The following is a 12720-nucleotide window of genomic DNA, read 5'->3' on the forward strand; positions in this document are numbered from 1 at the left end:
GTGATTATGGCACTGAACTTTGAGTTCATATCCCAGCCACATCAAGCTGCCACTACCGGGCCCCTGAGCAAGGCCCCGTAGCTGCTCAGATGTATGAATGCGATAAGAATGTAAGTTGCTCTAGATAAGGGCATCCGCAGATTCCAGCTATAATAATATGACACGTTTTTAAGGATAAAATATAAAAATAAAAAATTGCACTTAAATAGTTTTTTTCTGTATTATTTACTTCAAGAAAAAAAAAGAGAGTGAGTCTGGTGAAAAATTGCTTTTAGAAAGACTTAAATTGTGACTAATTCTTTCTCTCTCTCTCTCTCTCTCTCTCTTTCTCTCTCTCTGAGCCACATGAATAACCTTCTTTAGAGTTTGTTGGAGTGTCAGGCCTGAAGAAAGAGTTGACGATCTATTGCTGCTACATGATAAAGAGCAAGACAGTGAGAAAAAGAGAGAGAGAGAGAGAAAGACGAAGAGAGAGAGAGAGAGAGAGAGAGAGAGAGAGAGAGAGAGAGAGAGAGGTCAAAAAGAAAATGAACCGTGATCACCATTTCTCTCAACAGAATCCCGATGTGGATTAGTACAATGGCCTGGATACATCTTTCGTTCTCTCTTTCTTTCTCTTTCTCTCTATCTCTCTTTTTCTCTCTATTTCTCATCATCTTTTCTCCATCTATATTGAGCCAGATGCAGAACACCTGAGTGTCAGGCCTGAAGGAAGAACTGAACTATCTACTGCTGTTACTGGATAGCAAGACAGAGAGAAAGAGAGAGAGAGAGACATAGGAAGAGAGGTAGAGAGAGATGGAGAGAGAGAGTGAAAGCGAACCATGAAGAGGGAGGTTTAAGAAAAGAAAAACTAATGTGATCACCATTCCCCCTTTTTCTCAACAGAATCCCACTGTGGATCAGTGCATTGATCCGAACACATCTCTCTCTCTCTCTCTCTCTCTCTCTCTCTCTCTCTCTCTCTCTCTGTCTCTTTCCCTCCCTCACTCACTCCAATCTTTTCTTCTTTTCCATTGAGTGCCTCTGCCAGAATAGATTTTAAGCTAAATCTATCCGCTGCACGGGGACAGGCTGCGAGACGCCAGGTCCAGGCTTCGTCCCCGGCTATTTGCAAACAGATGTGCATCTTGGGTTTTTTATTTTGATCAATCAAGCCTTAACAAGTCAAGTTGACTCGATTCGAATGTAGCACTTTGCATGTAAAAGGCGAGAAGCTGAGGTTTGATTAAGAGTAAGCAGATAAATGGAAGATTGAAGCAGCCCCCTGCAAACAGGGACCAGACCCCCGGACCCCAGGCTTTAATTCCACACTGATAGCAACTCTGTCATTGCCATTCTTCATCCTGGCCTCATGAATGAACTCATTATTCAGTGGATTCTCTCTCTTTCACACTCTATCTATCTCTCGCTCCCTCACTCTCTCATCTCCTCAATCGGAGTGGCAGCAGCTTAAGACCTATTCCCTGTCCATTTTCTCTTCCTCCACACTTCTTTCTTTTTTTTTTTTCTAACCGTCGGCTTTCCGCAATCTGTCCTGGCTTTAATCTGTAAATTTCTCATACCACACATCCTGTGACGCTTTTTTTTTCAGCCCACTGCACCTCGCATTTGTTTCTTTCTGACTTGCACAAATACAACAGCATCTTTCTCTCTCTTTCTCTCTCTCTATCTCTCTCTCTTTTTTTTCTTGCTATTTTTCACACTCTTATTTTATGTCTCTAAATGTCTCTGTGTAATGACACAAGTGCAACAGATCGATGTCTCTCGGCGTGACCTCCTGCCTCTCAGACTCACAATAGAATCTATTACAAGAAATTACTTTATAACTTCTGGTATAGGTGTGTTTATCTAAATAAATAATATCATTATATCATCAAATAATGAATATAATGATCTCATCCAACATTATAATCAGCGAAAGTAATAGCCAAAAACATGCGTATACAGTATATTTCATGCTTATAATTGTATTACATCAATTTAATGTTCATTGTAATGTCTTTTGGTTCATTTTTCCTTTTCATATCGTATTCATTTAAATAATATATGTTTAGTTATGGTTAGAATTAATTAATTAAGAATTAATTTGTTTAAATTTTTTTAAATTCTAAATCATATAAGCATTAATAAGATAAGAAAAAACAAGATGTTATCATTATTATGTAAAATAAATAGATTATCAACAGTAAGAATGAGGACAGTGATGATGTATTATTATTACTATTATTATTCATATTATTATTATTATTATGTAAAATAAAATATATTATTTATAATAATATTGATGACAATGATGATGATAATAATAATAATTATTATTATTATTATTATTATATCTGATGTAAATGTAAATAGAAATAATAATTATAATAATAGCAATGAAAATCATAATCATATAATCATAATAATTGTCATCATTATTACCGTTAATTCATTTATTTTACATAATAATAATAATAATAATAATATGAATAATAATAATAATATGAATAATAATACCATATGCAGCAGCAGCATTATTGCTGTTATATATATTTATTGTACATTACAATTTAATAATCAACATCATCATTTGATCATCTCAGTCTGATCTGCTGACAGGCAGGTGTAAGGTGTGATGTTGTGGCTGTGTGTATGTTATGGTGTGAAAATATCTGTACTGAAATCTGACTTGTCCTCTACCTCTGTGTGCAGTTGATTTCCTCGCCAAGTACTGCATCATCAGTCCTGAGAAGCTCACTGCATACAGACGTGCTTTCGAAGCTGTACGTACAGTAGGAGACACTTCATACACCTGATGCACACACACACAAACACACACACACACACATATATTTATATATGACATAAATGAGTTTTAAGCAGGAGGACGCTAGATGGACGGATGGATGGGCGAGTGGGGATGGGTTGGGGTGGACGATAGATAGATAGATAGATAGATAGATAGATAGATAGATAGATAGATAGATAGATAGATAGATAGATAGATAGATAGATAGATAGATAGATAGATAGATAGATAGATAGATAGATAGATAGATAGATAGATAGACAGACAGACAGACAGACAGACAGACAGACAGACAGACAGACAGACAGACAGACACCTAAAACATTATCAGCAGCTACCAGAAATGCAAACTTTGTAGCACCATGTAAAGGAAACTCAGTGTATAATAAAAATTACTTTTAATACACAGTTATTGTAATTTCCATTGAAATATTTTTGTGAATAAAGTGATAACTTTTAAACCTGATCTATTACAAAAAAATTAAAATAATTTTGTTTCTCTGTGACACTGGACTAAAGAAATAACGTGTGTGCAGGTGGACACTGATAGCGATGGCTATCTATCGTGTTTTCAAGTTCTGCTGGCTCTGAAGGACATCATTCCTCCAGAGCTGCTGACTGAAGAGGAGGAAATCTACGTGTACAGGGTCTGAACATCTGTTTTAAATATGACTATTTATTTTGATCCTTTAACATTTGTAAAAATATAATATACTACAACTGAAATCCGACTCGAGTTTGTGTAGAATGCTGCAAGGTCAAAGTTGTTGCAGTTATAAAATAAAAATTGCTTCAGCTCAAATCTGGATGTTGTAGAATTACAAATCTGTTCCAGCATGGCAATGCCCCTGTGCACAAAGCCAGTACAATGATGTACTTTACATGGATTGGAGTGGAAGATCTTGAATGACCTGCAATAGAGCTCTGATCTCAACCCTTTTGAACACCTTTGGAATGAATGTGAATGCTGACTGTACTCCAGACCTCCTCACCTTATCACTTACATCAGTACCTAACTTTACTAACACCCTTGTGGCTGAATGAGCAAAAATCTCCACACTCCCAAATCCCAGAAGAGTGGAGATTATTATAACAGCAAATAGATACCTAATGTTTAATAGTATGTTTAGATAGCAGTTATAAATCTTATGGTCAGTTGTCCACAAAACTTTTTTCTATATAAATATATATATATATTACAATCATTCAAATACATTCTTTTCTCATTAATCTAGAATCTAGAATCTTAGGAATGTCTGTACATTATCTTCAAATCTAAACTAATCTAATCTAACCTAGATTTTAGAAATGTCTGTACATATTTTTATAAAAAAAAAAATTAAATATTACATGAGTATTCAGACAACAATTGCAGTCTTTTTGAGTGTGATGCAACAAGCTTTGCACATCTGGATTGAAGATTTTCCGCATTTTTTAATGGAAAATCCATGTGTGTAGCCTCTTGTATTATAATAATTATTAGTAGTAGTAGTAGTTAGTTAGTAGTAAATGCTTCCCAGATCTGTTCCTTGCAACAATCATGTCTTTGCTCTGATGTGCATGGTCGGCTGTGAGGCCTTTTATAGAGAGGTGTGTGTGCCTTTCCAGATCATGTCCAATCAACAAACCTTTCCACAGGTAGACTCCAGTCAAGGTAAAGAAACATCTCAGGAAGGATCAAGAGAAATTGGAGGCACATGAACGAATGTCCAAGTGTTGTTGCAAAGGGTCGGAATACTTATGTACATGTGATATTTCAGTTTATTTCATTTTATTGGATTTACAGACATTTGTAGAATGTAGTATTTACTTTGTCATTAAAGGGTACTGAGTATAAATTATTAAGAAAAAAAACCAACAAACATTTTTTTGAAAAAAGTGAAGGGTGTCTACTTTCCGAATGCACTGTATACACACATACACAAATACAGAGAAGAGGAGGTCACAATGTAAAACTACTGAACAAAGAGGTCACAAAATTCACTGAAAGGCTAAAAGAAGATAAAAGCATAAAGATAAAAGATAAAAAGAATTTCTCTCTAAATGGAATTTGGGTCCCCCCTTATACATATACAAATTTTTTAAATAAATAAAGCAATGTCATGGTTTAGTATAACTCAGATTTATATTTTAACTTAATCCATCTCATTTTATTTTTATCGTGCAGATTCTAGAGCTGGTTGATTTCAGTGTGACCGAGGGTCTGACGGATTTGCGCCTCTTTGCCGTGGTTGCCAGTCTGGCTGAGAAAATCGCCATGCTAGAGTGAGTACAGTGAGTGTAATACTCATACACAACACAGTTGTGACCACTGAAAAGAATATACGTAAAAAAGGTGTGTTTTTGTTTGTGTCTTAGTGTGAAAGTGTCAGACGTTTGGTGTGTGTGTGTGTGTGTGTGTGTGTGTGTGTAGCCTTTTGTATTATTATTATTCTAAGTAGTAGCAGTAGTAAGTTATTACAACTCCATTTCCAAAAAAGCTGGTCTGCTGTGTAAAAATTTTACAAAAACAGAATGAGAATTTACAAATCTCATAAACCCATATTTTATCAACAACCGAACATAGAAAACATCAAATGTTTAAACTGAGGAAATGTACTATTTTAAGAAAGAAATAAGATAATTTTGAGTGCCTGTGAACGCAGTTTGCCATGTCATCCACAAATGCAGGTTAAATCTCTATCATGCAAGAAGAAGGCATGCGTGAAAATGATCCAGAAACACCACCATCCTATCTGAGTCAAAGCTCATTTAAAATCTACTGAGGCAAAGTGGAAAAGTGTTCTGTGGTCAAAACGACTATCGAAATTTTAATTCCATTTTTAGAAACCATAAACACCACATCCTTTGGACTAAAGAGGAGAGGGACCATCGAGCTTGTTATCAATGCTCAGTTAAAAAAAAAAAAAGCTGCACCTCTGATTGTATAAAAGTGCAATTGTGCCTGTGGAATGGACGGTTTGCACATTTGGAAAGGCTCAATCAATGCTGAATATACAGGTTTTAGAGCAACAAATGCTTCCATCCAGAGTATGTATTTTTTAGAGAAGGCTTTGCATATTTAAGCAAGACAACTGCATTCTGCATCTATTACAATAGTATGACCAGTAGAAGAGTCTGGGTGCTGACCTTTCACTATTTGAAAACATTTGGCGCATCATGAAACGAAAAACACAACAAAGGACCCCCAGAACTGTTGAGCAGCTAGAATCCTGTATCAGACACATATGGGACAGCATTCCTCTCCCAAAACTTCAGCAACTGGTCTCCTCAGTTCCCAGATGTATACGGACAGAATACGTAATGCTACACAGTAGTAAACAGTCCCAACTTTTTTTAAGTTGCAGCCATCAAATTCAACCTTCTTTTTTTCCCTTAACATAGTATATATTCAGTTTAGACATTTGATTTTTTTTTTCCTGTTATCGTGAATATAATATGGATTTATGAGATTTGCAAATCAATGCATTTTATTGCATTTGTAGATGTGTGTGGTTGCATCCATTCATTTGTGTGTGTGTGTGTATATGTGTGTGTTTGACCCTCGGCAGTTGACCCTGGGCGGTCAGCTCTGTAACACGAAGTGCATTAGAGTGATGACTCTATACATCGAGCCTGGAATACAACCCATATGCCGAAGATTCCCACACACACACTCTTTCTTACGCCAGTGTGTTTTATGGGCCCTTAACTGCTTCTAGGTCTTGTGGGTCATGTGTATGTGTGTGTGTGTGTGTGTGTGTGTGTGTGTGTGTGTGTGTGTGTGTGTGTGTGTGAGAGAGAGAGAGAGAGAGAGAGAGAGAAAGAGAGAGAAAGAGACTATGTGTGATTGTGTGTATGTGTGTGTGTGTGTGTGTGTGTGTGTGTGTGTGTGTGTGTGTGTGGGTTGGACAAGAATCATTGATTTGTGTTATGTGTAGATATAATGTATATACCCAGACATAACAAGAAATTGTGTGAGTGTGTAGTGCTCATGCATATGTACAAAAACACACTGTGTGTGTGTGTGTGTGTGTGTGTGTGTGTGTGTGTGTGTGTGTGTGTGTGTGTGTGTGGTTTGGGGTAGTGGCTCTCTGCTAATTTAGTGCACTGCGTGCTTTGTGAGCTTAGCCTCACTCTTTGACCATGCTAGAGGAGCATCCATTAAACAAATGAAAAGGGACAAGTGTGTTTCTATAGAACAGCTACAATAGTGACAGTTACATTGTGTAACCTCTTTTTATAAACCTCCTCTGAACCCGGATATTGATTTGACCCCAGACAAAGTGTTGACTTGTGCTCGTTAATTAAAAAAAAAAAAAGAAGAAGAAATCGTATGTATGCTTTGGGTCTGAATGTGTATGGGAATTTGCATCATAAAACCTTTGGAAGGCAAATAAATCCATTTGGAGAGCTTTTCTTTCATTTTCTACCTTTCCAGGATTCCAAACACACAGTTTTGATTTGGTTTCATTCTTTCACAAAACCCATGATACTGATGCTGACTTGGAATCTTGGTTTCACAAATACATTTGATTTGAAATTCTCTTTATCTGTTCCACACACAAACACATTTTGTATTATAAACTTTGCTTTTAGACGGGTAAGGAAAAAAATTGCATATTTACATTTACTGTATGAACAAAACTATTATACATTGTGACTTTTCCAGTTATGTGGATCTTCTCCAAGCTTGAACATCTTCCCAGAGTGGGAAGTGGAGCTTATTATAACAGCAAATGGTGACTAAATGTGGTTGGGATGTTCAAAAAGCACAAACCAATCTTATGTTCGGGTGTCCACCAACTTTTGTCTAAGTTAACTCCAGGTTTACAAACCACACAACTAATTGCCATCAGAACTAAAGTGGGCCTGATACTGAGTCTTGAGGAACGTCAATAAATACTATTCTAAAATGTGCAAATACTGCCATACAAATGAGCAGAAGAATGTAAATATGTGTGTGTGTCCGTGTCTATATGTAAGTATGCATATGTGTGTGTGCTTCATCAGACTCCAAATTGTCACATGAAAAAAAATAACACTTCTTATCGATATTTTTACTGTTTTGTTGCAAAACATAAACTGGGTCATTATTGCAGCCACTTTCTTCATTCACACACACACTTTCTCTCTCATACACACACGCTTCCCGCCTCTGATGTAACCCCGCTAATGAAACAAAAAGGCACAGGAGACCGCCAAAATTTGGCCCATTATGTAAGCGTGAGGTTTCCTGAGGCTGGCAGACGAGCACCCCAACAATAGAACTGGGTTAGAGCTACCATTATCCCCCTCTCTGTCCGTGCAGGGACTGGAGGGACTCACACGAGCACACACATATCCACACTGCAGAGCAATTAATGATCATTAGCTGGCCTGTCCGTCCTCGTTCTCGTCAATAAATGCAGCCCCCCAACACTCCCCACCCATCCAGAAGCAATTTTCCTCCCAGCATGCTCTTGTTAATAAACGGGGGCTGACCGTCGCCATGCCACACGCTGGACAGCAAAGTTCTGTCCCGAAATGAATGGCTTATGTCTCAGGGTAATTATCTTCTGTGTGCGTGTTTTGGTCACTGACTAGTCACACTAGGGCATGTCCCCAAACCCCTTCCAAACCCCACCAACCTTCTACCCCCAAACCACTGGGGCAGTTTTTATCGTTATCGGGGTGGGCTGGCCTTGTGTCCCGGATCTTTGTTTAGGGAACAGGCAATAATGAGCAACCACAATGGACTCAGAACACTTTACCGTCAACAGCAACCGCTCTGCACCTCCCCTCCTTCCTGGCTTTCTCAAAAAAAAAATTACCCGCCAAAATCAGCTCTATTTTAGTCCTTGAATTATATGACTTGCTGTGTTGTACGAGAAGATCTACATAAAATTAATAACAGATACAATCTCTGATTATATGTTTGATAATTGACCTATGACTATCAAGGATGGATTCACTTTGCAAACTTCACTAATATTTGATGTTTTAATTGCTGCTTGCAATCTACAGAGCTGTCCTATGAATTTTCTGTTCTTCCTGTTCAAAATTCTGACTGGTTGTTTCATCGGACTTTCTTCACGCTGACAGAACAGCTCAGTGTTTAGGGCTCTGAGTTACGGATCTAAAGGTCTAGGGTTCAAGCCCCAGTGTTGCCATGCTGGAAATCTTAGGCCCTTAAGCAAAGCCATTTGGGCTCCAGGGGCTCTGCATCATCTCTGACCCTAGCTTCCTAACATCATTGGGATATGTGATGAAAGAATTTCACTGGGACATGTATAAAGCACCTTTTTGGTGGCCGTGGCACATTGTGTGTTTTCAAGGCCCCTCATTTCAACCCCAGATTAAAGAATTAGGTAAAGGTGTCTGACCATACAACATGTACCTGTCTTAAGTGTCAAGAAATCCCCAGAGAATGGTTTTTGAATTTGCAATTCTGAGCCATATTTTATGATTGGTACTTGCAACCAATACTATTTTGGCTGCATTCTATTGCAGAGAATGTTTGGGTTAGATTGTGTAATTAAGATTTTTTAGCGATAGACCTAAGAATAAAGGAACATTCTAGATTCTGTTTATGTCATTAATGTTCACATTTATTGCATTTGGCAGATGCCTTTAACCAGAGTGACCTTTTTGTTTTTGTTTTACCTTATGTAAGGTAAATGTAAGGTAAATGTAACTGCATTTCATTGGCTCGGTACATGTACCCTGCACAATGACAATAAAGTTGAATCTAATCTAATGTTTAAACAGATGTCACCATTAAATGTCACCATTAAATGTATTTGCATGTGTTCCCCCCACCCCACCCCACCCCCTAACACAGCGATTTCATGCGGTCTCTCATTAGCAAGATGGACTTCAAATCTTTAGAGATGAAACTCTACAAAGCAAAGGTACTCAATTCTGCCAATTTGCAATCCATAAAGCATCCCTCTCTCCTTCCTTATTTATATGTTTTTTCTCCATCACTTTCTTTTCTCTCCAATTTGCTCAGGTCAGGGTGGGACAGGGGGCTAATTATAGTGAAATAAAGACCTCTAAAGGCTTTGAAGGGCAATTTGGAGTGTAAAACTAGCTGTTTGAGAAGAGAAGTAAAGTTTTTTTGCTCGCTCCCTTCCTCACTTCCTCTCCTCCTCTCCTCTCCTTTATTCACAGATTACGAACGGTAATCTCATTAAAGTAGCCGGCGGTCTACGGCCAGTGCTACGTGCCCTGTAATCAAGTTAAGACACCCTGCTCACCTCAGATGAGGCATATAGGGTGGCCATTGTAGAGCGAAGGCCGGTTGGACAACAGCGCTGAACACAGAGGACGTGGAAAAGGAGAGGAGACTTTGAAAGCCGGTGGCTAAAAAGAGGCCGCTGAGGGAAGTTGAGCCCCTGCTGCCAGTTCTTAGGGTTAGCGGAGAAAGGGCCGGCTAATTACAGAGCAAGCATGAGGTGGAATTGTTATTGGGGGGACGGGAGAGGGGAGCGGGCATATTGCCAGCGGATTATAGGAAACACATACACACACGCACACACACACTCACACACACGGCCCTAGTCATTACCTTGGATGCATTTAACTGTGCAAACAGGTGCACTTACAGAAGAGCCAGAACAAGCTGCTGTAACTCGAGCCTCTTCAGACACACGTCTGAATGGACACACACACACACACACACACACACACAAACACACAGGTAATGAACACATTATGCTCTTCTAACCAGCCTTCTTCACTAAGTTTTGATAAAGTCGCCATGAACACGTTTTATTTATTTTCCTTTCATTCAAATGATGAGAAACAATGAGATGCACATGAAAATTAGGCAATACTTCACTCAGAAACATTTAGGCTTAGTTTTAGTTTTGTGAAGTTTTGTGTCTAAAAAATTTTTTGTGTATAGATACACAAGAAGATTAAAGATAAACAATGCAGAAAAAAATACAAATAAATATTTCTGGGTTAAATGAACTCATACATAATAAATAACATTTTGTTTACAATTTAGGTTTATAGTTTATCATTTATAATTTCTAGAACTCTTTACTTTTCATAATGAAGGTCAAAGGCATAGGGACGAGGTTAGTGTCTATACTGGGGTGACCCCAAATAATCGAAGATTCTAGGCTTCGATAGGAGGATCCTGATTCGACTACCAATCCAACAGCTCAATCTTTAATCTGAGCTCTAATCTGATTTGTCTATATGTAAATCCCTAGTCGAGGAACCCCCTAGTCTCTACCTTTAGATCGAATTTCATTCATATTCCTTTAAACCAAATCCAAACACTTCTTGTAGACTTCTTTGTTTTATGTTTTTTAGAAGTTGTTCCTGTTCCTCCTGGAGGGCCAGTCTGAGGGCACCGAGTCACCACAGGGTTGTATTAGTGCTGAACAACTGCTTGTAGAGCTGAAAGCAGGGGGGATCCGCGAGGAGCATGAGGAAGAGGTCAGGCGTGAACTTCGGAGCCTTCGCTCTTTAGACCTGCTCGACTTCTTGGCACACCTGCCTCTCTTCATTCTCATCCACAATTCCGTCATAGCTAACCCACTCGATGACTCCAGCAACCTGTAACAGAAACATTGAAGCTTTTATGTTTTAACAGCAGCAGCCATATTGTATGGTAGCCATAATGGCAGGATGCTTCTTCAAGGCAATTCAACTGAATATTTGAATTTTAGATTTTTCATCTGATAAATCTGACCTGGTAAAAACATTTTATGCATTAGGAAAAAACTAAATTATGGCTATGGTCTCTCTAGTGTGTACAACTCAAAAAAAATTTTATTAGTGTCAACGTGGACTTTTTTTTGTCTCTGTTTCTTTTCAATGTCCTTTGACGCACTTTTGAAACAATTTAGCTAGCTATAGCTATTTTCAATGAGGATGTGCAAGGAATGTTCACATAGTTCATGCAAATTCATTCATTGCTGTCTTTCCAATCCCTGTTTCAGTTTTATTACTGGTATTAGGTTTATCGGGTATTTAGGTGCCTCGATACCTTGCTTTGCTTTTTGGACCTCTCTTCGGAGAGACCTGATGAAAATTATAATTTTTTCACCTGTGATTTGGATTTTAACTAAGATTCTAAATCTCCAGCCATGTTTTTAGTGTTAAGTTTCTGCAACTTTATGCTAAGACTTACAAATATGGGTCTCACCAGACCTGAAAAACGTTCATCACAAGTTTGCTGAGTCTTCATCACGACGTTTTACTTTTATTTCTATATCACTTTTAACAATGGACATTGTCTCAAAGCATCTTTACAGAGATAAAGCAGTTATAAAGTTGTATAAGAGACTGTATAAGTTTAGTGCCTATAAGTTTGTTCCATATAATTGTAAGCTTATCCCTAATAAAAAAGCCAATTGTGACTGTGTCAAGGAAAATCTCCCGAGATGGTATGAGGAAGAAACCAGGAGAGCAACTAGACACAAAAGAGAGCCCATCCTCATCTGGGTGCCACCGAATGTCCATTCCTTACAGGTCCATCATTGTTGAGGTGTGCTGTTCAGTCACATGCAATTAAATGCATAACTGGTCATGCAACCTGTGATCCTGAGCTCCTATTGACAAACTCCAAACAGGATGTGAAGGTCCATATTTTTCTTCCTCCTCAAGGCTTAAAATGGTTTTCCTCAAGGCTCTATACTTGCACCTTACAAAAAAACATGCTGGCAGCTCTAAACTTCCCCTTGGTGTAAATATGTGCCTGATGTGAATCTATAGTAAATGAAGAAGTTAGATTTAATGCTAAGTGGTTCCAGGACCCACCACAACCTGACTAGACTAAAACACTTAATGAAGATGAATGAAGGATACATATCAATAGTAACTCCATTTTTTCAAAATTGCCATTTTGAGGGCTCTTCAGAAACCGTGTGAGCCAAATTTAAGATTGAGTTGTAAAAATAAAATTTTTAAATGAAAATAAACATGTTTTTCTTTCCAAGCCCTGG

General features: G+C 38.1%; 1 protein-coding gene across 4 annotated transcripts in view; it reads left to right on the plus strand.

The window, feature by feature from the left end:
- Positions 1 to 12720, plus strand: part of LOC124401773 — a 59369-nt gene extending 46649 nt beyond the window's left edge. For 2 of the 4 annotated variants that reach the window (XM_046874214.1, XM_046874215.1), the window contains exons 12-16: positions 2698 to 2768; positions 3331 to 3441; positions 4962 to 5059; positions 9597 to 9666; positions 11084 to 12720. In XM_046874214.1, the coding sequence (XP_046730170.1) occupies positions 2698 to 2768; positions 3331 to 3441; positions 4962 to 5059; positions 9597 to 9666; positions 11084 to 11335 (602 nt within the window). In that variant the 3' untranslated portion in view covers positions 11336 to 12720. Of the gene's footprint in view, positions 1 to 2697; positions 2769 to 3330; positions 3442 to 4961; positions 5060 to 9596; positions 9667 to 9928 lie in introns of all 4 variants that reach the window. The other 2 variants (XM_046874216.1, XM_046874217.1) reach the window with 2 other exon arrangements.

The sequence above is a fragment of the Silurus meridionalis genome, chromosome 18 (genome assembly GCF_014805685.1).
Source record: "Silurus meridionalis isolate SWU-2019-XX chromosome 18, ASM1480568v1, whole genome shotgun sequence".
Taxonomy (NCBI): Eukaryota; Metazoa; Chordata; class Actinopteri; order Siluriformes; family Siluridae; genus Silurus; species Silurus meridionalis.